The sequence below is a fragment of the Nematolebias whitei genome, chromosome 4 (genome assembly GCF_014905685.2).
Source record: "Nematolebias whitei isolate Nwh7 chromosome 4, NemWhi1, whole genome shotgun sequence".
Lineage (NCBI taxonomy): Eukaryota > Metazoa > Chordata > Actinopteri > Cyprinodontiformes > Rivulidae > Nematolebias > Nematolebias whitei.
The window spans coordinates 13,677,361-13,702,926 of NC_056501.1; the positions used below are offsets into that span (position 1 = coordinate 13,677,361).

A 25,566-nucleotide genomic window follows, 5' to 3' on the forward strand; every position below is an offset into this window, starting at 1 on the left:
AAATCTTAAAAGAATAAGTCATTTTACTTAAAGTAATAGTTCTGATTTTTTGAAGTGAGGTTTAGGGAAAAAAATCATAAACAATAACTATCTTACCTGTTGTAGATAGTTCGGAGTTTGGTGATGTCAATTTTGATTCATACTGCATTGACAAGCAGTTAGTTCAAGTGGGGCCCAAATTTGTCAACTTTTGTCTTCTTAAAGCAACATCAGATTGAAATATATCATAGTGGACTGTGCCAGCACAGTTTTCTAAACCTTGGTGGCTATTTACATGTGCAAATAACAGCAGCAGCTAGCTGTAGCACTTCTGAAAATAATATACTTTTTTTCTGTCAGAATAACTGTAATGATAACTGCTATAAAAAAATTGAGAATTTAATTCAGTTTAAGATGACATTAATTTAATTTGCTCTTGACCCCGTTCAGATTAATTAGCTTATCAGACCAGTTAACAAAACACTTTGGTTCTGAGGTCATTCAAAAAGCTATTTACAACCGGTAATATATTAACCATTAATAACCTATGGTAGAATACAACTTCAAAAGAACAGAACTATACTTTTATTAATCCCGGAGCTTAAGACTTATCCTTTGAACCCTTTTTAAATATCCATTCTTGGAAGCTTTTCTATCGTTTTTGATCCTGTTTGCTAGGACTTTACCCTTAAGCGCATCTAACGTTTAGGGTTGTCTTTTTAGGCATCTGCCAGTGCTGAATCTGACAGCAGAGTATTAACTGCTTGCAGATCATCACTGCATCTGTAAATCCAGCTTGTTAGCAGGACTGTGAGAGACCGGCATCAGGGTGTAATCAGAACAAAACAATGGCCGATGCTTTGTGGTTCGGCACTGCTGTTAGCTTTCAATTACACCACTATTTTTAGTGTGCCGTTAAAACACGCCAGCATATAAAAACATTGTTTCCTATATTTAACTGCATATATACGGATGAGACATCAAAAACAACAGCAACAAATAAGCCAGGAACAATAAATAAAATATGTGACATGCGCACAAAAATAAAGTTTTTGAAGCAATACATACAGGCAAACACACGGACAAAACAAATGAAGGGGAATAAACTCTGTGTGTGAGTCAGAAAGAGACAAACACGTCACAAATTTACAGTGGAACACACGTTTCCTTTCACACACACACACACACACACACACCCAGCGAGTCTGAAGGGGAAGTCTGGCAGCTTGAGAGCACGGCCAGTGGATAGGGGTCCAGATGCACTCATTCGTGAGGGAGGGTGGGGGCATTTCAGCAGCTGAAACACACAGGGATTATCCGCACAGACTTCATTTAATTTAATTTGTATTAGGGTTGTCTTCGGGGCAAACATCGTTTTTCACTGTGGGGGGATATACGGGGTCACGGAAAACAGCAACAGACGGTGGAGCTCTGCCTCGTACCCCCACAGAGGATCCACAGGGGAAGACAAGGCCCTGCAATCTCACGTCTCAGCCACACACGCCGTTACACACAAACACACAGGAGAAAATATCTAGTTTCTCACTAATAATGACTGTTTTATCGAGTCAAATCCACCTCATTGACATGCGTTTTAAACCCAGCTTCCTCCTTTCCATAGCTTGATTTCTTGAAATGAAGACCCTGAATCATTTTGTTCTGCCTCCATAAACAACATGTAGTAATTTTTGCTGCTTATCAAAGCTCTGCTTTGTGTAGTTGCGTGCTTGTTCCTCTGTGTGCTGAAAACACTCAACCTAAGCTGTTATCTACTAAGAACATAACTTAGGGGTGGATGTTTATCTGTGCAGATGCAGATTGGCGGAGTTCTCTTTGTCTCACTGCTGTGAAACATAGTATTATTTGTCTTTTGTTGTTTTGTTTTTTTCCCCTCATCGTTTCTCCAAGGCTGATAGTTTGATGTCCCACAGTCGAGAAATCCGTTTTGTTACCCTGAGGCATTTAATGTGCTTTTACTTGTAATCTGGTAAAAGCACATAAAATAAAATCTGAACACAATCAAATAATTGAACTGACTTTTTGTATTCTAAGCAACATAACTTACGCTGTTCGGCAACAGCAGAAAACAAGTGCAGTGAGTGAGTTATTGTGCGCCTCCACACAATTTACAATAGCTCGGTGGAAAATATGTTGGCGATCATGTCCATTGCTGCCAGATTGTGCGATCATATCCTTTCTGTCTTGTGCAGGTGACATACTGAGAGAAAACTAATGTACCATGGACTAAATTATATACACATTTAGGGAATAAAGAAAAAAAGAGTGTCCCAGAGTATCGGCTTGTCTCTGCTAGGCAGAAAGGACTATACTGCTGGAGACTGTTCAAGACTATCAGGCTCTCACTGGCAATCGTTTTCTTTCCCTCTCTCCCCCAGCCCCTATCAAAAGATGTTACTGTGTAAAATGTCAAAAAAAAAAAGAGGCAAGAGAAGTAATCTCCGTCTCCGTTTTGATCGCAAGTGGAATAATTGGAACCCTCTCAGGCTCATTACACAAGTTGCCCGCCAGCCAAAAGATGGCTCCAACTGCCCCTCTTTATTCATGCTGGAGCTTTGAAAAATATTGTTTCCTCTAGTTACAGCTCCTTATGAGATGCAACGACTACAGGTCCTGCTACCTACATTAACAGATAATCCCACAATGCCTTTGAAAATGCATCTTTCAGTTGGAGCTGTCAAGCATCGATTCTGAGCAATGGGAAGGACACGGAAACACTCTGGCTCTGTAATGATGTCAATATGCATATTGCACAACATTTCTCACCCTCATTGTTCTTTTTTTTTTTTTTTGCAACTCCATTCTTCTCAATTACATAAGGTATTGTGTTAAGGCAACAAGTTCATTAAGACCTCCATTACTAATGGACTTGTCTTCATTGCTATTAAACTACGCTTGTAATTATTGTGACTCTAATTACAATTACTGTATTATCTAAATTAACCCCGTTCTTGGTTTAGATCACCCGCAATGACGGTAGCCAAGACACACCTATGAAGAATGGCACCACTGTCCCTTCAGATAAATCCAGCATAATTAGCCGTGTGCCTTACAGGGCCTGTGTGATGGTAATAATTAGAGCTACTGTAGCAAAGGTCACGCAAAACAATTTAGAGAGAATGCTGGCTGCATGGGTAATGGGAGGAGAGGAGGGGTGAGCTTGGGTGAATGTGGCATCTCGTTTCCTCTTCAGAGACGGCGGACATATAGTTGTTACTTTACCTCTGCCTCTTGCCTCATTATTAGCCAAAGCTCTCTAAAATATTAGAAAATGAGAACCCATTTCAATGGCAAGCAGACTCCTGGCTAACACAGTTTAAATGGATCCATGATTAGATTTGAGAAAAGTGCTACAGGGTTTATGTGATAACTTGTATCAGTTAAAATCGATTCACTGCTTTGGAGGTGCGATGGCTGCCCCGTCAACCTGTGTTGCATCTGTTCATTAGCCAGATTTTAAAACACTTATGTGCACATTTAGTCAGTGCTATTATTTATGAAAGACGTAAGAAGTGAGAGATGGCAAAGCCAGAGATGCTTTGATCCACCCAGGTGCACAGGTTAATGAGCTGAGCCACAAATGTTGACACAAAGGTAAACAAGCACACGAACTAAGTTGCTTCTATTTCTGTGTTCCTCCCCGTGTGGTTTGGTTCTCTCTGCAACTCCCAGATTGCTCATGAGCTGGGAGCTCAGGGTTCACAGCCTGGGTCCGCCAGGAGTTCACTCAGCTCCCTCTTCTCTCCACCATCACACCCCAATGAGATAAGTAACAACCTCACACTTAAATATAGCATCTCAAACAACACATATGCTTATGTGAGCTGGATTGGACTCCCTGCTGCAACACAACACCCTGCCCAAACTCCCACCTCTCCAAACAACACTTCTTTATCAGCGAGCGATACAAACCACACTAAACTGATAGGACAAGCTGTATTTTTTTTCTATAGCTTCTGTCTGTCCCATTCTCTGTGTTCAGTTTCTGCTGTGCTTTAGCTGATTTTTAATCACTTTATTTATGGATTTAACCAGGAAATCTTAGCTTCTATATTTAGATTTTGGTGAATTTTGTGCATTATTAATCAGAATGACACATGAAGATCGGATCTTCTGTAGCAACAAGAATGTTAGCAGTTTATTTTAAAGAAAAAAACACAAGTTAAAAAGCTAAATCTTCTATTGACTTGTTTTTAATGATGCTAACAGTGTGTTTTTTCCACTTAATTTTTAATCTGTTTGGCATAAAACAAGTAGGGTGGCACAGTTGGTAGAGCTGTCACCTCTCAGCGAGAAGGTTGTCAGATCTAATCCCAACCAGAGAACCGTTCTGGGTGGAGTTTGCATGTTCTCTCCATTCATATGTGGGTTGTCTCTGGGTACTCCGGTTTCCTCCCACAAACCAAAAGCTGATGTTAGACTGATTGGTAACTCTAAATTGTCCCTAGGTGTGAGAGAGAAATTAAATGATTGTTTGTCTCATTCATCTTCACATGTCCCTGTGATGGACTTGCGACCTGTCCAGGGTGTACCCTGCCTCTGGCACAGTGATGGCTGGATATGGGCACCAGTGACACCCGTTAACAGAAAAAGAAGAGGGTGAGGTTAATGGATGGATAAATAAATCAAGTATAAAAAGGTTTAAAGGAATGTGACGTGCTGTAATATTCCTTGGACAAGACTCGTCCAGCAGACACTTTGTTTCTTGGTTGCCTGATAACCCCAGAAAAAAAAAATGTCATAACTTTTTATTTAGTAAAAATAATTCAGGAACAACCGGCAAAGCTGACGCGCTAATAAATAAAGTTTTAACAGCAGTTAAAGCTAACAAGAACCTAACTCACCTGAAAGCTGTTGGACATGTAATTTTGCCATTTTTCATCAGTCAAATGAAGCTTGCAGATGAATTTTACGAGGTGTGAGCTGAGGCATACGCTAAGATCCATACGTCTTTGTGACTGCTGGAGTTTAAACACCATAAACTGTGATTATCATTGATCTGCAGTTGTCAGATGCCTAATCTCTATGACTCATAACCACACTGGTCACGTAGAGTGATGATGGACCCTCCTCCCAGACAAGTGTTGAGGGAAGGAAGCAGTGATAAGCATGTCCTCATCCGTTTAAAGACACTCCAGTAATCCAACAGTGGTGGGAGGAGGGGGGAGGCTTCATCTTTAGGGGATTAAGTCTGGATTATAACTAGTCTTCCAAATTAAACCAAAAGTCAGCTTACGGCAGTTGCTCATGCAAGCTGGCAACTGGCTTGTTACCAGCCCTGGCTACAAATAACAATGATGGTCTATATTTGGAATATCTTCACTCCCAGCAACCATATGAGTTCACAAAGGAACTGTAGCTAAACCCAAGCCATATCCACGTTAAAAAAATATTCTATCAAGCTCGTCACTTCCCAGCTGACCTCTTGTGACAACATTTGCAATGTCATCCATATTGTGTACCTGACTCCCGCTGCCAACCAGCCTAGTTGCAGACAAGCTTCTCAGTGAGGGCAAGGCTGCTCTGTCCCTGCTGATGCTGCTTCCCACAGCAAAACAAGGCCAAATCTGTGGCTTAGAGGCTAAAATAATCATTACTGGGTAGTGAACAAATGAAAAGTCAGAACACCACTCCCATGTCTGTCCTCCCCCACCACTATTGGTATTTTGCTTGCTGTACTATCACACACAAACACAAAAGAGAAAGCCACACTTTAACATTTAGACAACACAAAGACTTGGCCTGAAATTCAGGGAAAAGCTCAAGCTAAAGAATGATTTTAATTAATTAATTTATCTTGTATACTTAAGTAAAATAAATATTTAAATGGGAGGAAAAAAGTATTTTACATTCTGTGAAACAATGCTAAAATGCTGGGGAAAATTTATATAAAGTATCCTTAAAGTTGTATCTATCTATGTACCGTATTTTCTGCCGTACATGTCGCACCGCCCTATAAGTCGCATCAGTCCAAATATGTTTAATAAAGTGGAAAAATCCATAAATATGTCACTTCCCATTTATTATGCGTCACTGCTGACACATTGCATTTGTTACGCGTCACCACTGAGAAACCGGAAATGTGGGCCGGTGTTGTGCCAAAAATCGATTCGCTGTCAAATGTTAGCCGCGCGGAGCGTGTTCAGGAGGACTTTAACAATAATTTAACAAGATTAACACTTAAAAACAATTATTTGTTTGATCAAAATTTTAGCAAATGTGTGTCTCAGATTAACTTTTCTTTAATGAAAGCACTTTGACAGTCAAATCAGCTGCATTTTCAAAAGCTGATACGCGGAAACATGAACACACAGAAGGGTGACTCACTGTGCATTTCTTCAAAATTTAACAAGATAACCACCTAAAAATAATTATTTGTTTGCTCAACATTAGAGCAAATGTGTGTCTCAGTTGAACTTTTACTTAATAAATGCATTTCAGTGGTCAAATTAGTTGCATTTTGCCAGGGTGGCACAGCAAAATGAAACTAATTTGATGGTTGCTCCAGGCAGACGACAGTGGCACGCTAAGGCAAGCCGATTGTGTCATAAATAGCCACATTTACCTATTTCATAAATAGTCACGTTTACCTATTACCATACCATTTTATTTATAGAGCACTTAAAACAGCGACAAGGCCAACCAAAGTGCCTTACAGACAAAACAACAGGTAACACACAAAGCAATATACAAAATGAAGTAAATCAGAATATAGACATAAAAACGATGCAGATAATGACAACAAACCAGTGTGGAGCATACAGGTTCAAAACACAGATCATCTGGTGTTGACAGCTAATGAATAGTAGTGGGTTTTTAAACGGGACTTGAAAACCAAGAGGGAGGGGGCCTGTCTGACAAACAGAGGTAACTCGTTCCAAAGTCTTGGTCCTGCTACAGAGAAGGCCCTGTCACCTCTGCGCTTAAGACGAGTTCCTGGAACTGTGAGGAGCAACTGGTCCGCTGACCTCAAGGGGCGTGGTGGGACATAAGGCTGTAGCAGATCAGAGAGATTACATGATACAACGGCATGCCATACTACTCTAGTATCATCTAGCGGCTGAAAATTGTAGTGTTCAATATTTTCAGTCAGAATTAATGAAAATGGGCATATCTCAGCCAAAAATTGGTTTATAAATATGGGGGGGGGGGATCCATAAATACATTGATTCGGTATAAGTCACAGGGCATGCAAATTATGCAAAAAACAGCAACTTATAGAGCGAAAAATACAATATATATATATATAATATATATACATACATACTGTAATCCTTTTTCTCCCCTGGTTAAATAAAGGCAACGTCTGCCTTTCGAACACGTTTCTTGTGGCAAATAACACAGACAACATAGTTTGTCTACCAAAAAAGTGACACCCATCACTTCAAATAAAGTGGCGCTGTTATGAAACAAACATTTCCAACAAGCACAAGCAACAGAAGTAAACAAACAGTAAACAGCCTGCTGCAGCCTGGCTACCCAGCTAATTAACCAAATTAACATCAGCTTGTCAGGTTTTCAGCATTACATTACAAAGAGCACAACAAACAGAAATAATAGACAATAAATGAAGTACATTTGTTTTAGAATTATAACTACATGTTGCAGGTTTTTATCCTATAAGTTTATCTGCCTTCCAGCTTCACTTTAAAATAACCTTGAAATCATCGTGCTGGTTTCATTAAACTTATTTAAACAGGACGACCGTCAACAAATTCACTTTGAGTTTTTTGATTCCTCTTCTGTGTCTATGTGAATTAAAATTCAAATGATCACATTGCAGGATATACTATTATAGGTGATACATTCTCTGAGGCAATAGGAGATTGTGTAATGCAATTTAAAATATGTTTTAAACCTGTGAAGAGGTGAAATTGAGGTGTTCTTGGTGAAAGTTATTTCACCAGAATTTCATGCTGGCTCAGTTGTGGCTTCTTCTTAGCTTTAAAAATAACTAGGAAAAGTATGATGATGATTAGGATAAGATAAAACAGGACACCAATAGTTGCACTCAGCACATGTGGGTGATTAGCTCAACAGGTTTTTATTTATTTTATCTGTGATTGTGGAAACTATAGAAACAGCACACACATGTTTTTTCCAACATGTCTTCATTATAAACGATACAACACAAAGCTTCAACTGGTTCTTTCAGAACAGTGAGTACAAGGACGCAAAAAGCTTGCTTCTATTCAATTATTTGGTGTGCTTGAATATATATGAATGCAAGATGCATTACAGTTTGTTTTGATGTCCTAAACCAGAAGAAAGCACCATGACCTCAGCTCCTTGGTGACCTTTCTGCCGTGCGACCCAAAGGAGGAGTCGATCAGTGATGTTAAAGCACAATTTTGAGCAATCTTCTCATGAACAAGTTCAGACATGTTGCTTTCCCTACTCGCTGACTCAGGCCCTGTACACACGTAGCCTGGTGTTTGAAAAAACGAATATCCGCGCAAAAAAATATCGCCGTACATACATGTTCGGATAGAGAAAATGATCGTCTACATGAACCCGGTGATGTTCACCACAGAGCGTTGTAAAGAATATGCCCAACCCATAGGAGGCAGTGTAGTGCAAAGGTGAAACGTATATCAGCCAATCACAACCCTTCAAAGCAACCACAACTTCCTGTTAGTATTGAATCATGGCGCCTGGAGGTTCGTTTGTGTGGACAGACCGCGAGGTTGAACTACTATTAAATACCGTGTTGGAGTACAAAGTTAATAAAACTCAGGAAAATGTCGACTGGGAATCCTGTCAGAACAAGTATGTTGATATTTTAGCGCTTTTTTTAGAGCATTACCCAACGGAGTCCTCCGACGAGTTTCCCCATTCACATGCCGACATCACGCGCGGGAATTTAACAACAAAAATGAAAGCAGTCCGAGGTAAATATCGCCATGCTGTTGATACAGGACGCAGGAGTGGACACGGTCGAGTGGTTCTTCTGTACTTCGAACTGTGCGAACAAATCTGGGGTGGCTCTCCAGCTAGTACTACCATATCCTCCGGTAGTGAAACAGCTGACCTGGATCATTCTCGGACCCTACCCTCACCATCCACATCTTCTTCCTCCACTACCATGGATGTAGCAGACACAGGGTCTGATAATGAAAGCAGTGTGGGTCCTACTTCAAAGGAGAGGAGAGACCTGCTTGATGTACGTATATTTTTCTGTCCATTCCTCATAAATAAAAGTACTTTTGCTGTAAATGTTCATCTGTTGGATGTACTATAATTCACGGAACAGGTTTGTTGAATTGTGTTGCTATTAAAAATACAGTTAAGGCAATATGTGTGTTAAAAATTATGCAAGAGTTGAGGTGTGTAGTGGAGGCTGGAATGTGATGTTTTTTATATTTTACTGTGTACGGGTTGCTGATTTATTTTTATTATTATTGCAAAAAAGAAATGACACCATCATGCTCTTACTCATCTCATATTATGTTAGGCCTACATATTCATTAGTTTGATGGGGTGGTGGGTACAAAATACACTTTAAGACATATAGCAAACATTGGATACGCTGTTATTACATATTGTTATGTAGAAGTGATGTGAAAAGTACAACATCAACATGATCCAGGTTTACTTTTTTATGTTTAATTGTGATGATTTTCATTTCTCTTTTGAAGGCAAAACTAAAAGGACACAGACACGACCGTCTGAGGAGAAAGCTGCCTGCTGAGACCCAGTGGCTGAATGCTCTTGAGGAAGACCAGCGTGTGAAAAAGAGACTGGTGGAAATCATTGAGACATCAGAACAAAAAGCATCCGAAAACTATTCAAAAATGTCCAATACACTGGAAAGACTTACCACATCGATTGTTGATGGGTTTTCTCTTCTGAAACAGGTCATTCATGCACCTGCACAACCACCACACTACATGCCATATGAGCCAAGAGGTCCGATGTATTCGCACACAATGGCCCACCATTCTGTCCACCAAAACTCAGCAAATTACCCATACCCAAACAACTCCACTTCTGACAGAACACGTCAAAACACAAGACCAGGAAACACTATGAACACTGAAGCTGTGTTCCACACACCTGCTGAAGCCACTGACCAATTTTCATTCAGTCAGGCCCTTTTTAGTGACCAGTAGAGTACTGTTTTATACATCGAAACAAGTCTGGTACAGTTAAGTATATACAAGTTCCACTTTTGCACAAGGTTGCACACATGTCAGGTTGTTAATCACAGTGTTATTTACTCTGACAGTGTTTTTTTTTTCTGTTTGCTATCTTTTTATACATACTGTGAAAAGCTTAAAATGTAGCAATTGCACAATACTTTAACTATTTACATTTTTGTTACGTGAATCTTTATAAGAGTGGTGATCTAGTCCAGTCCTTGGGAGCTACTGCTACTTAGATGTATTTATTTCTCCAAAACACCACTATCAAATACATACTGATGATTGAAATCAGCTATTTCATACTGGTTTGTTGAAGAAAATGCAGCTGAAATGTACCTGTGGTAGCTCCCAAGTTATGGACTTGGGCATCACTGATTTAAAAGTGTACAGTAACTGTGCTGCTTTTCTCCCATGTTTAAAAAGCTTTATCTGTTGTAGATCTGTTATAATCTGATCTGTTCATAAATGAAACACAAAATAAGAACATGTTAAGTGTGTTCGTTTGAATAAATTGACAAACATTTTAAAAGCAAGTTTCTTTATGTGAATTTTTGTGAATATGACATTTATCAGTTACAAATACAGTCATGTTCATCAGAAAGTATTGGCAGCACTATTTAATACACTACAGGTCCAATTTTAAGAGAGAAAAGTAAAATCATTTAACTTAAAAGTCTGTCTAATGAGCTACAAACTATTATATAATGTATCTAAATCCTGGGTGGTAGCTTTTCATGCATTAATAGAATGAAATGCAATAACATTGCACAAAACAATTTAAAAATTCTCTAACATACATGGTGCTAACTATAACGTTTTTTTATGAAAAAACAACGCAGTCTGCTAAATAGTTCACAGGTTTTTGTGTTTATGGATCCAGACACTGAGTGAGGACTCTCCTGACCCGCTTTCCTTCTGCTGCCAAGCTGTCTCCTCTGACCACTGGCTGTGTGTCCGGTTGATTGTTCCTGTCATGTTGAATAGCTTCAGTTATTCTGTTTTCATCCACAGTGTCTTTTGATGCCTCACAAAAATTGTGCAACACAAAACATGCATATATAACAAATGGAAGATCATTCATATTGATGTCCATGGCTCTCCTCAGGGCTCCAAATCGGGCTTTTAGTCTTCCAAATGCACATTCAATCACCATTCTAGCTCGGCACAACGAAAGTCCAAAGTACTGCTCCTGAACATTGCTTCCTCCGTTAGCATATTCTTTCATCAGGTAAGGTAGAAGTGGGTATGCAGGGTCACCCAGTATGTAAATGGGTATAGCGTCTTCGTTCTCCACAATTTGTCTTGGACAGGGGGGAATCTTCATGTTTTTCAGATTTGTGTTTATTGTGGAGTTAGCAAAAACTCTGGCATCATGCACACTCCCTGGCCATTTCACAACTACATCAATAAAGCTGTACTTGTAATCACAGGTGGCTTGTATGTTAAGAGAAAACCTCCCCTTCCTATTTAGGTACTCTGTAGAATTAGCTGATGGCTGCTTTATCTCCACATGAGTCCCATCCACAGCTCCAAGGCACTGAGGGAGACCATAAGCCTGCTCAAATCCCTCAACAAGTGCACGCACAGCAGTCTCTGTTGTTGGCATTTTTATGTAAGATGGTCCCAAGTACACAGTTATAGCCTTACACACCTCTCTAATTATGTTTGAGACTACTTGTCTTGATAAGCCAAATGCATTGGCCGTTTTACGCAGTCTTCCCTCGTCAGCCAAATAATATAGCGTGCATGCAACTTTTTTGACCACACAGACTGGAGATCGCATTACAGTACTCTTCCCTTGAATGTAAGGAAGGAGTAACTCCGAGAGCGACAGTAATGACGACCGTGACATTCTGAAGTTCTCACGCCATTCCTGTGGGAGAACAATTTCCTTCTCAAAGTTTTCCCACCAGCCAGCAGTGCGTCCAGGTCTGATCCAAAACCGGCGACGGCGACGCTGAATGGCGGTATTGTGCCTCCGTATCGGTAGGGATAGTTGCTGTAAAAGAGCTGAACGCCAAACGCTTTTTCTCCTTTGTAATTCCATCTGTTGGAGCAGTTGTGCTTGTAAAAACAAGCAAGCAAAAATTGCCTGAACCAGCGTTACAATTAGTACTTCCCTAAACGCAGTCATTTTCCCTCCGAATGAATGGGCAAACAAAAACAATTGTCGCACATGTGACGTCAGCGCCGCGCTGCACCATCTGTCGCAGACATAATGCGCATATCTCCGGTTCCGAAAGTCCACACGCAAACCCGAAAGAGGAGATTTCTCAAATCTCCACTTTGGTCGGAGTTTTTGTTATTATTCGTTTATAGTTACATCAACCGGAGTTCACGTGTGGATGAAAGGCCACACCGCATGATAAACTATTCGGTTTTCCTGATATCCGGCTACGTGTGTACAGGGCCTCAAACAAACCTGAATTGGGAACAGCTAATGATGGACAAAGGATGTTACGAATGCTCTGCACTCTTTTCACAAACTGATGGAGGCTAAATACTTTTTTTTATTTAGTAATTTGGCTGAAAATACTAAAGCACTGGGGCTTTGGTATTTTAAAACATGGATGTGAGGGGAAGTAAAAGAGGGGAATGTGAACCCTCAGTATTTTTGTGATCAGTGAGAACATAAATGGTGTAAATTTAAAAAAATAAATTCCTTGCAAAACATCATTAATATCATTTGTGGTGTTTTCTGCTTCCACTCCCAGTCCAGATTTTTGCAATCTATTGCCTAACCCACATTCTTGTCTCTCCCATCTCGACCTGGCATTACTTAAGCAAAGAAATGCTTCTCTGCCTGTGTGGAAACTAGATATGGGTGTAAATAATATGCCTCGGCACTTTGTAAAAGCCCTAATCCCAGGAAAACAAACCTGAGTGAAACAGGCCCACCTGAATTGCTTTCAGGAAAACTAGATAATCAAAATGCAAAACAGCCTTTGAAGGAAAAATAAGCCGAGTTCCAACAACAAATCCCCTACAACTAACATCAGCAAATTCTCCCCTGAACTTTTATTTGCATTCAGTGTTTGAGTTTTTAATGTAATCACACTTCATTCAGAGCTCCATCAATGAGCTATTCTGATTTATGTCAGGCTGAATCAGACTTACCGCTTAGAGGTTTACAGGCATCATGAATGAGAAAAGGAGCCACACATTGCACACATTAGGGGTCCCACCATCTCTTTAGACAGGAGGACAATGGAGAGGGAGCAGAGATAAAGGAGCCGGGTAACAGGGGTGAAGGAATGGCTCACGCTGATCGGGCTAAGAAGAATGGGGGAAAGGGAGTGGGGGGTGAAAATCAGAGGCCCAAGACACTGGCCACACAGGGCAGAGGGAGCAGCTCTGAGAGGCCTACACTTGGTCATAGCCCATTAGGCTGGCTGGGTGCAAATGCTACAGCTCATTACATGCTCTGCCTCAGCTCTGCGGATGAACAATGCACAATTATGCTACCCTGCTGCTCCTCTAGCCGTACTGCTGCATGCCTCTGAGGCGCCTGATATTGCTGCTACAGCGGCTGGCCTGCCAACAGCTTCTGTGCTCATCAGACATCAGTACATGCACTCTCTAATGCAAATTCAGGTTTAGGTCTAGAAACAAAAGCATTGTATGAATTTGCTGGAATGAAAGGAGAGGAGAAACTGGATCGACTGCTCCGCCATTGGAAGAAACCAAACAAAGGTATAATGCAGCGTTTGTCTGAGGAACACAATGAGATTTGTCCCCCTTTGTCGACTCCGTCCTCTTTAAAGTCCTTGTGAAGGTAGACGTGACAAACGGATATTTCCTTTGTTTCCAGCTGAATTTGGCATCACTGTATGTTATAATTATTGTAAAGCAGGTGCAGTGCACAGCTGAAAGAATTGTTACAATCGCTGCAGCAACATGAATATCTAAGCTCAGTATTCATCCACTCGCCAATCTTCCTCCTTCCTATTTTACAATTATGCATGCAGAATTTGACATTTAATCTGGGGGGGGGGGGGGGGGTTGCTAACTAACTCCCTCCTGCTTCCCTTTTTGTTTTAAGCAAAAAAGAACAGAACACTTGTAAAGGTCACACTTCCCTGGTGTCAGAGCATCTTGGAAAAGTTTCCATTCACGCTAAGTATTGTTACGATTCAGGGCCTCCCTTCCCCCATTTCCCTGTCATTCAAAGAGGCAGAGCACTCAGGAAATAATAATAATAATAAAAAACTCTGGGAAATCTCTTAGCAATATTGTAATTACAAATTTAGCTAGTACAAAAGTCTTCGGCTTTGTGCTTTTAAATGTGTAAGGTGACCTTTTCTATCCTACATTAATGTAAATACAGGCATTTCCACCACAAGCAGTGGAATTTGCATCAATGACACACGGGGCTATTCTTCACTCAGCATGCTCTCATCTAAAATATTCACCCCGAATAAAAATAGTTATTTTACAGTCTTTAAAACTTACCACCGTTTTGATGCACACTTTGACAAACTTTGCAACAAATTGTGTGCAAGTCTGAATATGACCTCTCCAGCATATTTTTAATAAAGCTGTGCATTTTCACACATCTGCGTTGAGCACTGAAGGATCTCCATTAAAGTAGAGAGAATGAGGTATATTTGTGTAACAGAGTTTAATTTGAGACAAAAAAAAAAAAGAACGCGGCAAGAAACTAATTTAAATGGGTAATTACATCCACGCAGCATTGCTTGCAGGGCTTAACAAGGTACATAATGATGTCCCCTTCCCCAACGATAAACATCATCACTGCGTCCATTTCCTTCACTCCATTTAGCCTTTTCTCATTTGCGGGTGGACCCATCAACCTATAAGCTCAATGCCATTATACCTCTTCTTGCATTTAGATTCCTGTCCTATAACGATCCCGCAACATAAATTGCTGGATGACTAGAGCTATTATGTAACTATTTTTAGCTCCCCAAAACCCCCCTCTCTTCTTCCATGTTTAATGGGTTTACAAGAAAGCTAATTCTATGTATTTGATAGAGCTTTTAAAACTAATTTAAAGTGTGTTTCCTCTTCTAATGCTGTTCCTTAAATTAAGTGAAATGCTCCCAAATAGTTGAGGATCATTTAACTCGTTGTGTTTTCATAATTCTGCATGCCATGTGGCGTCTTCTCGGAGTATGAGAATTTTTTTTTAATCTGATCATTTTGGCCTGGACTGCCAAAATTTTAAGCAAGAGGCACAGATGGTTTAAAAGCAAGTGAGCATCGGTGTAGTAGAAAAGAACAAAAGTGACATGATTGCTTTCGGCAAAGGTCACCGTGATTTGTTGGAAATAATCTTTTCCTCATTCAAACACTGATTTCCACGGGAAACACACAACATGTATCAGGCAGCAGAACTACAGGTTGAGAAAAATCGTTGGTGTTCCATAAATAGATCCCCCCTCTCTACTTCTCTCCTGCTTCGCTTCTACGCAATTTGCAAGGACTTGCCATTTTACGACCGTGTACTCCTTCCCTTTATACATTCGGTACAAGTCATGTGTGGTTAAGCACAGTGATGTGTGTGCATCAGATGCTGTCAGTCATGTGTTCGGACCGTTAAGCTCTTCTGGCTGGATGCTCTGTTCCTAACAAGAGGGTGGCAACCCGGCGGGCCCAAGTGCTTCTGACTGGCTGCCTGCAGTCGTTATGTCATTTCATCATACTTCTGCAACATTAAGAACGACATGCAGTGACGGGGGTGTTGCGGGTTCGGGGTTAAGGCTATAAAAATCCAACCAAGCGTTAAACTAGGACTGGTTGCTTATGACCTGAAAACAATCTTGTTGAGTAATGTCACTCAATGATCCCTGGCCACACCCATGCTGCGTGTTAAATGTGATAGGAGGAGCCAGCAGCGGATGGTGCCGAGTACATCACTGTCACTGTTAATTTATTTTTCACAGATTGCTTCATTTCTCCTTACAAACAAAGGCACTTGCGAAGCAGAGATTGATTGCTGCCCTAAAAATGACCTCTAATTAAAGGCATAGCATTCCTTGATAAACTTTTAATTCAAGATGGCTGCTACAACCATATTTTACAGCATGTGTCAATATTTAGAGTATGTGTTGAGTTCTCAGCTACAGTATCACCTCATTATCTATCATTTTGTGTACTGGTAAGTTATACCAAGTTATATGTTGACTAAGTTTAATTAGCTGTAGCAGCCATCTTGTATTGGGTTGTCTCCTATTGTCAATCAGTTGAATATGTACCCAAGACTGGCTGTAATAACTGATGCCTGACATGTTAAGCAAAGTTGTTTCACAATGCATAGTGCTCTGAATACGTATGGAGGATTATGCTCAACTACTTCTATGCCAACCTTTAGAACTACATCTGCAAAACTCACTGAATTATATCTAACAAAGTTCAGTCAGGTCATCTAGATGGTACCATTATTTGTTGAGAAGTTTCGTCCTTCATCCAAAGGACTTCATCAGTCTGAGGAGCCACAACAAACTCAGTACCACAAGCATCACACTCACTTAGTAGACAAACCCTCTCCCCCGTCAACTCCTCTGTGGCAGCCATAGCCAAGATGGTCCAAAACATCGAAGTTCTTGCTCAATAATTCAGGTAAATAGCCAACAAAGTTCAGTCAGGTCATCTAAACATTTCTTTTTTTTTTTTCTTGAAACGTTTCATACTTCATCCAAAGGACTTCATCAGTTCGAGGAGCCACAACAAACTCAGTCCCACAAACATCAAACTCACATAGTAGACCAACCAGTTTGCTAGTGACAAGTGGTTTCTTGGTCCACTATATGAGTGTGCTGCTTGTGGGACTGAGTTGATTGTGGATCCTCAGACTGATTAAGTCCTTTGGATGAAGGATGAAATGTCTCAACAAATAAAGAAACCGTCCAGAGGACCTGACTGAACTTTGTTGGATTTTTTTTACCTCAATTATTGTGCATGAACTTTGATAACAGAGTTATAGTCATTTGCTATTGACTAATATTTTGGATTTTAAATTATTTGTAGATGTACACAAACTGACTACTGAACATTTTGATAAATTCCATCTAGGGGTTCATTCGGATATTTTGTGAACAAACATCTAGCCTATTCAGTCAGGGCTTAGAGTGTGTGCTGAAGATCAATCTCATATCTGCTAGCTTTTCAGTTTTCTTTCAAGAAGTATAGAAATAAAACACTGACAGTACAACACTCCAAACCTAACAGGAAGTGATAAACTTATACATTTTGAGAGATTTTCCATCCGTCTCATGTAAAGCACGTGTTCAGTCAAGCCCACAAGAGACACGACAAGATGAGAGAAGAGGCTGTGCTTCTTATTTCTGCTTCTGTGTTGTTTTCTCTCAAACATTCAAGCAGCACCAATGTCCTTTATGCCAATCACAGCTTATTCAAGGCAACAAACAAACAAACAAACAAAGCTAAATGATTTGGCCAAACAGTCTTGCAAAGATGAAATGAGAATGTAGCTTGAATAAAGACTCTAATTCAGCATGGAGCTTTTGACTGCACAACACTTTCAAAATGTTAATGTAGTTTTTTATTATAAAATTGAAGGGCTGCTGAGATAAGGGGAAAAGATCAACTATTGAAGACACTGTAAAACTAAACCGAGGAAAAATATTTATGCAAATGTAACGGTGGTAAATATGTAGCATTTCTAGCAGCACTAAAAGGACAAAAAAGCAATTTCAGTTTGTGTGTATCTAAACACATCAACACAACGCGCTTAAATGCAGAGTCCCAGCTGCGTTTGATTATTGAAAGAGTTGAGTTATGCCTCTCTTTTCTTCGTCTTTGAGATTTTTTTTTTTTCATCACTTGCTTATGATGATGTAAATGATAATGTCCCAACACATATTTCAACTAAATGTGACAGCACAAAATAAATATAATGTGTGCATGTGTTGGTGAGTGAGTGTGTAGGGGGAGATTGGCAGTTTAACAGATGTGTGGCATGCTGACAGCATGACATCTATTTTGCATGCTCAATATGACACGTTTGAATGCGCCCATGCATATTGTCCTGATGTGAAGCAACAGAGAGGGATACGCTGCCTCACTGGAACCACTCCCCATCGTCTCTCACACATAAATATCAAAACATCTTCCTTACTTACACCAGAAAGAAAAAAAAAACAACTACTGCAGTCTTGCTAGGAGTTCAGTTTTCATTTTCAGCGTTAGAGATGCGCACCCTTGATTTTTGTCAGAATAAAAAACAGTCACTTTGACAGACAATTTGAAATAATTAAGAGCTTATGCAACAGCACAGCATAAAAAAAAAAAAAAGTGTGGTGAGCGGCTGGAGGAGGAATGCTTTAGGTATCAAATAACTTTTACTCATGGGAAGAAGCGCTCTCAACTGAATACTAAAAATCCCACGCTGCACAGTGCAACGAGCAACCACCTTTTATAAAATGCATTTATCATCTCTCTCAAATTGATTTATCATTAAATTTGCAAACCTCTTTCTCTTACCCGAATAAGGCTAATCGATAAAGTAAGATCTCTCATTTTTCTGTGATGCTCATTATCTGATTTCACAGGTGTGAGAAGCTTTAGTGCACATTACGAATTCAAAAACACATTCTAGCCAAAGGCCTTTCTTTTACTGTATAATTGTCTCCCCAACCAAGTGATTCGCTATAATTAAGCCATGGAAGACAGTTCTATTCTCCTGTGAGCATTTATATTAGTGCAACCACAGGCAGGTCTAACAAACATTTTGCAGCTGATGCTTTTAATACCAATGGATAGTGATGTTCAAGGAGATATATGCAGGTTGTACATTCTCACAGGGGGGGAATACAATATACACAACTCCAGGTACGAGGCCTTCGGGGAGACCTGTCACCATTATCTTGGCCGAGTCAGCTGTGCGGGTGTGTGTGCCAGTGGGTTATGTCCTTAAAAAAGAAACATTTGGTTTTAGCTGTTCAGATTTTAGCAGGATACTAATACCCAACATAAACATACAAAGATTCTGTTTCATAAATAATGTATTTTGCTTGTCCTCATTCATGTCAGAATGTTAGACTAAGATGATTATATGTTATGAAATTAAGTACCGGTAGTTGCAGCTATCTTGACTCAACCTTGAAAGTAACATTATGGACAATTTCATGCAATAATGCAAAATCCTACAAGATTTGTTCGTGCTTGGAGTATGTGTTGTGGACGACTCAACTACTACCGCACCATTTTAGTTCAATAGGTGCAAGATTAACTGAATTATGGCTATTTTTTATGTAGATTAAGGTTCTGTTTACACAAAAACGATTTCTGGTGAAAATGGAAGCGTTTAGTTGCGTTTGTACTGTTAATTTACATGAAAATAGCAAATGTTTTCTCTGAGAACAGCACAATTGGAGAATGGGTTCCGGTGTGCAATGGTTCAAAAATGTCCCGGTGTTCGTGGTAGTGTACACAAAAAAAAAAAAGATCTTTTCTGTCAGGGAATCCCTGGCTCAAGCGCAGTATGATGCAAAACATAATGGCTTCCTACAACCCACAGAAGAAGAAACTATCGACAACGGCGGACACCAGACTATTGTTTGTGCTTCTGACTCTTATAAATCTATAAATCTAATTTCCCCGGGCTGATTTCAGTTTGGACATCACCTGGGCTTTTTTTATGGCGGTTTTCTCCTGAGAGAAATGCTAGAGCGTTTAGAACTTCTTTTTTCTTTTACGCATGAACCTTTAAGAGTTTTAAGTTTCAAAGAACATAGCGCCAACTAGTGGTGTGATGTGGGAATTACACCGTTTCCTCGTCTGCCATTGCTGTGTAAACAGAGATTGTAATCAGAATGTTTTAATGTGAATGTGTCAATAGAAATGGGGAAAAAAACTGTTTTCATTGGATCATTGTCATATAAACAGGGTCGAGTGGCTGTGGTGGCCATTATTAATTTATGTTGAATTCAAAGGATAATCAGTTGTAGATAGACATAAATTGTTATGGGTTGAAATCAGTTCAGTGGCTTAAAGACATTTTGCAAACAGACAAACCAGGTTCATTCTAACAGTTATTGCCAAGTCTAAAAAAGTATTTTTTAGATTTTTCTACCTGGATTATTGAGCATGCATCAGGATAGTTATTGCCAAGATTTTCAGCAACGATGTTGTGCAGTGTGTTGCACTTAAAGCATGTGTTGGGGACAATACACAGCTATTATCACAGCAAATTTGAGCTCAAATTTTGTAAAATTAAACAATTTATGATTATGTTTGTGTTTCCTAAGTTCGGTTAGCTATGCTGGGTCAATTAGGTGGACTTCAGAATTTAAGCAGTTGTTAATATACATCTAATGATTGTGTTCTGGGAGTTTTATTAAAATCCTTCAAGTGGTCCATGAGATATGATTACATGAGATAATGATTACTTTCCAACTGTTTTATACAAATCCTGGGTTTTGAGATATTGTCCTGAAAACATAGACAAACACACATAACCACAGGGACACAGGCAAAAACATTAATGCTCTGTCCTTAAATTTGGTGGCAGGTGAAAATTACAGATAAACACTATATTCTATTTCATTTCTTCAGCAAACAAATTGTGATGACTGTTCTGACTCAGAGAATAGAAGTTTCCCCTGTGTAAAAAACTCTAATAAGAATGAATCATGGGTTATTTTAAGGCTGCCCTCAGTATGAAAGTAATTTTGAGGGGACAATACTGCTGCGGTAATCACAACATTACAGCCACACGTGTGTCCCAACCAGTCAGTGGGACATGGGTCGAGGACTTGTGGAGTCAAATGGTTTCAAGCCCGAGCTCGCTCGCTCACTGCAACAATGCAATTATCAGTCATTTCACTGCTGTTTGTTTGTTCTATAAATGGCATTTTAATTAAACAAAACCCATTTTTTATTTAAGAGCAACATCTGTACGTACTGGATAGCTTCTGTCTTGTGCAAATGTCACAGTGGGGAGGAAGGAAAACAATGACAACTGGTGCCGTGCGGGGTTACTTTGTCAAAGGATAAAGTGTGCTCCTTCCACCGCTACTCCCTTTTTTCTCTTTGCATCTTTCTATCCACTCCCCTAACACTCACACATACTCCTCTTTTCACAGTCCAGATAAATTGTGCAAAGACTGGGTCAAAGAGATGTTTGTCAACATCAAGTGTAAGAAGGAGGTAGGTGGAGGCTGCATGCTAAACAGCTCCAGCCTCTATCAAGGCCATCAACTGCCTGATCTGGGCTAAAACACCTGGCACTGAGACTCAAGGCTCACCCTCGTTATCTGTTGATCTGCCCTTCCACCACTCCATCAAGACAACTCCAAACTTTGCATAATGAATCATCTCCATCAATCTTCCTTTGCTTTTCTCTCCTACTCGTTTTCATTAGCCAAATCAAATACATGAATCCCTAAATGTCTATCCAATGTGGATTTAATGGAGGTTTCAGCCACACATGGATAAAAAAGTAGAACATTTGTTGGAAATCTTTCTGTACTGGGTTTCTCTTTTTGGCTGAAAACGGGTGGCAGTGACCTGCAAAACACCTGCTACAAGCAGACACAGCATCGAAGCACGCAGGTCGCTACATGCATGTGCTGAATCTCTCACGTCTGTGGTCACATAACACCTCAACACCCTATGACTCTTCCTTTTCTTTTCACTGATGTTATCTCCCCCCCCCCCCCCCCACTCCCCACACACACACCACACTCACAGCAAACGGTTCAGACAGGCCCGGTAAATCAGCATGCCTGTAAGTAGGTCTCATTGACCCCTCAGCATCCAATAGTGCCTGGATCTCTCCGGATCACCCAGTCAATATATCAATATCCATCTTGTGTTTCTTGTTTTAAGACCCCCACTCCCAAGCCAACACACCCCACTCTCGCCTCACTGAATGTCAAACGGAGATTGGACCCATCAATTTCAGGAGTGTGTGTGCGTACACTGAGCTTATTTGCTGCTGTCTATATGAGTAAGCATGACACACATACTCATAAAAACACAAAGACTGATGCACTTTCTCGCACTCACACACACACACATAAATATCGTTCTCCCATGAGAAAAGTGGGTCACGAACAGAAACAGGGGAGATTGCCAAAAGAATCCAATTGAAGAGTTCATACATACAAAAATCCATAAACTAAAGATCAGCTGGTCGGCATACACCTGTCAGCTCGAATAGTCTTTCAAGTCAGAGCTTCGCTGCTCAGCTGGAGCCATGCGTGGGTACGTCAGGGTAATTCAGAGGCTCGCTGTGCTGAGCAGCCATGCAGCAACGCTGCAGCCAAATGGACAACACACAGATTTAAGCAATGATTACTCCTTTCTGTTAGCACCTGAAATGATGTGTGGTGGAGCTGATTAGCAGAGTCAATACATCTGGCAGGTGCACAAACTCTTGTTCGTTTTGCAGCAACTTAGCGCGCACACACACAGACACACAAAGAAAACAAGTGCAATAGAAGAGGCCAAATGATCCACTTTGTCAGGCCTCCAAATTCTGCTTGGCAAAGCGCTCCTATCACAGGTTAGCGCAGGCGTTTGGGCACCTTGAAGGATTCCACTCGACTGACACTTTCACATTTCAAATAGCTGAGCTTTCCCATCAAACAGTGAAGGATTTCTTCTCACTGACTCTTTATTCTTTGGTGCAATGCAACGCCAAATATTGTTCATAGCTTCTCTGCATTGTAAGGATTCACTTGGATCAGGGCAGTGTTTCACTTTTAGGTAATTAAAAAGTTTTTTTTTTAAAGCTAATAATTTATTTGCTACTACATTGCACTGGATGAATTTTGAAAAAAATCAATCTCCCCTTTTATTCTGCTCCTGACAGCCAAAGCAATGCAGCTAAGGATCAAGGAGAGAGCACAGTGGATTGTATCTCACCTCTGGCAGTGGCATGCCGTTGATGATGAGGTCTGGCTGCTGGTGACCCTGCCCTGTGAATGGGTGCTGATAGCCATGGTTGGGAGCGGTATTGCGTGAGTTCTGGTTCTCCACGTTGAGGAAGGTGCTCTCGGAGCGCCTGCAGCCCAGCGGCAGGCTCTGCTGGTGGTAGTCGAAGTAGTTGAGCGAGGAGGTGAGAGATGAGCAACTCACCACATTCATCTTGTCCGTCTCCTCAACGTCTCGTGGCACCAGGCGGATGTCGTTCTTGCTCAGTTTCTTCTTCTTGCTGGACTTCTTCTGGTTGCCGTATGAGTACTCTGCCACCCTGCGCAAGTAGAAGAAACTGAACAGACTCAATAAAGCAGTGTTCTATCTTCCCCCACCCTGCACGCACAGTCAAAAAGCTCACCCGTCATGCCAGCTTGGGTGCTTTTCAACCATGGGCGCCGTGGAGCAGCACACCTACGTGAACTTCCACACCCATCCTGCTGTGGGGCTATCATCCCTTGTTTGTTTGCATTTGCATGCTCAACAATCAACTTGTCACAAACAGGCTAACAAAATGCAAACATGCCAAAACCACAGGAGCAAAGCAAAAGAGCACACTAATACCGAGCAGCACTACCGGTATATGCAATCATATTCAAAACACAGAGCCTGCATGAATTCCTTTTTTCACCCCTCTCTCCATCTTTGTTTATCAAGGAAGCCCATGAGCAAGACCAAAAGCAGGAGAACTGCAGATTCAAATTCATTTAGCTGCTCTGAGACCTCTGGAAACTTGAACTGGGTGTTTTGACTTTAATAGGAGCAAATGAGCAATGTAGCCATGTTTTATCAAAGGATGCTCAGACTGAGGGAAATGTTCACTCTTTGCACAGCCTTGCAGTTTTCTAAACTGAGTAACAGAACTCTGCAAACCCTGAGGAACATGTTTTAGATCATGTGAGGTGTTTTTTTTTTAAAACTATCTCTGTTATTTCAAACTTTAATTGGTAAAAGCTAACTTTGTGGGACAGCGGATGTGGTTTGTGTCTTGTATAATTGCAGTCTCTGGAATGTGTCTGTGACAGTTTCTTGTCTTTTATGAAATATTTTTGCCATACAAAGCTGGCCTCTGTTTTTAACTGTAACGAAGCTTCAGTCCTCTGCCAGTTTTAAAATTACCATGTTAGTTTGTCTTTTTAAATTTATCTTCTAAGTTGCATCTTGAAAGCAGCCTCTACCCACAGTCTCCTCCTGCTTGATTAAATGGAAACATGAACAATATTCCTTTTTTTTTTTTTCCCCTCCCAAAATCAGCATTTTAACATTTTGTGTCTCTGCTTTGTGCCCAAACAGATCTGGGAGAAGAAAACTTCAGAGTCTGGGAAACTGACAGAGGACAGGAAATAAATTGGAGATAACTGCTCCTCATATTTGAGGTGGTGACTGAGAAGCAGAGCACATCAGTGCTGATTAAAGCTCCCAGCAGGGACACAGACTCACAATGGGAGAGGAAAGTACTGGGAGCAGTTTGAACATTTGAATTTGCTGTTGACTGTCATTGTTTCTCTTTCTGCAAAAAATGCATGACTGACATTCAAAGCTGGGCAAATGTTTTAATCAAGTGCCACTTATTAAATTTCTTTTTTTAATGTAGCCAAGGTCAAATAAAATAACATTCAGCAAAGTATTTTTAGACAGGCAGGAAACATGAGCTCCTCATGTCAACTTTAAGGAGAAAAAGCAATTATTTTTGATTGTAACCACACTCACACAAAAAAAAAGGAAGAAATTCCTAGCAAACCAATTCAATGCTTTAAAAGTATCTTAAAAAAATATTACGAGGTTTATTTTATTCATATTGAGGGAATGTCAGTACTTTTTTCATGACCACTACTGCTTGAAAATGAAGTTAACCTCAAATCAACAATATTACGTGAGGAAAAAAAAAATGATTATGGCTTCGGGTTAAATTCTCAAAATTCAATCTATATGTAAATTTTACAGTGGTGATGTGGCACAAGCTGGGAAATCAAAGGCAGAACTGATGCTCAGATTGATGAAGAAAACAGAAAATCTGGAACATTTTAATCTGCTTTTATCCATAAACCTGCTGTAACAGTTCATGGCACTGATGTAACTGATAGTATATCTTCTAAAGTGCAGGCTTAATGTCTCCGTTTTGCTCTAGTTTGGATGAAAACAGAGAAAAATCTGAATGATCCTGGAGCACTGTCCATAATCACACTAGATTAAAGCTGATCACAGCCAATCAGCTTCGGTGGACGTTAAATAATAAATGTCTGGAACTGCCGTTGAGTCAGTGGGACGTTAATTGTCCGGCAACACATCCGCAAATTGAACATGACAGCTGAACCATCGTATTTATGAGTCAATTGGTTACAATGGGAGGATTAAATCCATCAATCAGTGTTTCCCTAACACAGAACAGTGGGCCTCAGCAGAATGGCTCTGATTTAAAGCAGTCCAGTTCATTTAGGTATATCTGCTGTGGAGCTGGGAAGCAAGGGATTGGGTGGGGGGTGGATCTGCAGTCCTCACTCAGGGCCTCTACATGCTG

At 40.4% G+C, this 25,566-nt stretch overlaps 2 protein-coding genes across 5 annotated transcripts in view; one reads left to right on the forward strand and one right to left on the reverse strand.

The window, feature by feature from the left end:
• Window positions 1-25,566, reverse strand: part of pcdh19 (protocadherin 19) — a 68,548-nt gene that overhangs the window by 39,714 nt on the left and 3,268 nt on the right. For 2 of the 4 annotated variants that reach the window (XM_037675206.1, XM_037675205.1), the window contains exon 2: window positions 22,998-23,325. In XM_037675206.1, the coding sequence (XP_037531134.1) occupies window positions 22,998-23,325 (328 nt within the window). Of the gene's footprint in view, window positions 1-22,997; window positions 23,344-25,566 lie in introns of all 4 variants that reach the window. The other 2 variants (XM_037675204.1, XM_037675203.1) reach the window with 1 other exon arrangement.
• LOC119408399 lies at window positions 8,602-10,671 on the forward strand. Its single transcript, XM_037675208.1, has 2 exons — window positions 8,602-9,160; window positions 9,636-10,671. Exons 1-2 carry the CDS (start codon window positions 8,645-8,647, stop codon window positions 10,107-10,109), a joined length of 990 nt encoding a protein of 329 aa, XP_037531136.1. The 5' UTR covers window positions 8,602-8,644; the 3' UTR covers window positions 10,110-10,671.

What these genes read in the sequence shown, in the direction of transcription:
- LOC119408399 (XM_037675208.1), top strand. Translation starts at nt 8,645, where the DNA reads ATGGCGCCTGGAGGTTCGTTTGTGTGGACAGACCGCGAGGTTGAACTA. An exon ending in AGAGGAGAGACCTGCTTGAT is followed by an intron (nt 9,161 to 9,635) that starts GTACGTATATTT and finishes TCTCTTTTGAAG; the next exon opens with GCAAAACTAAAAGGACACAG.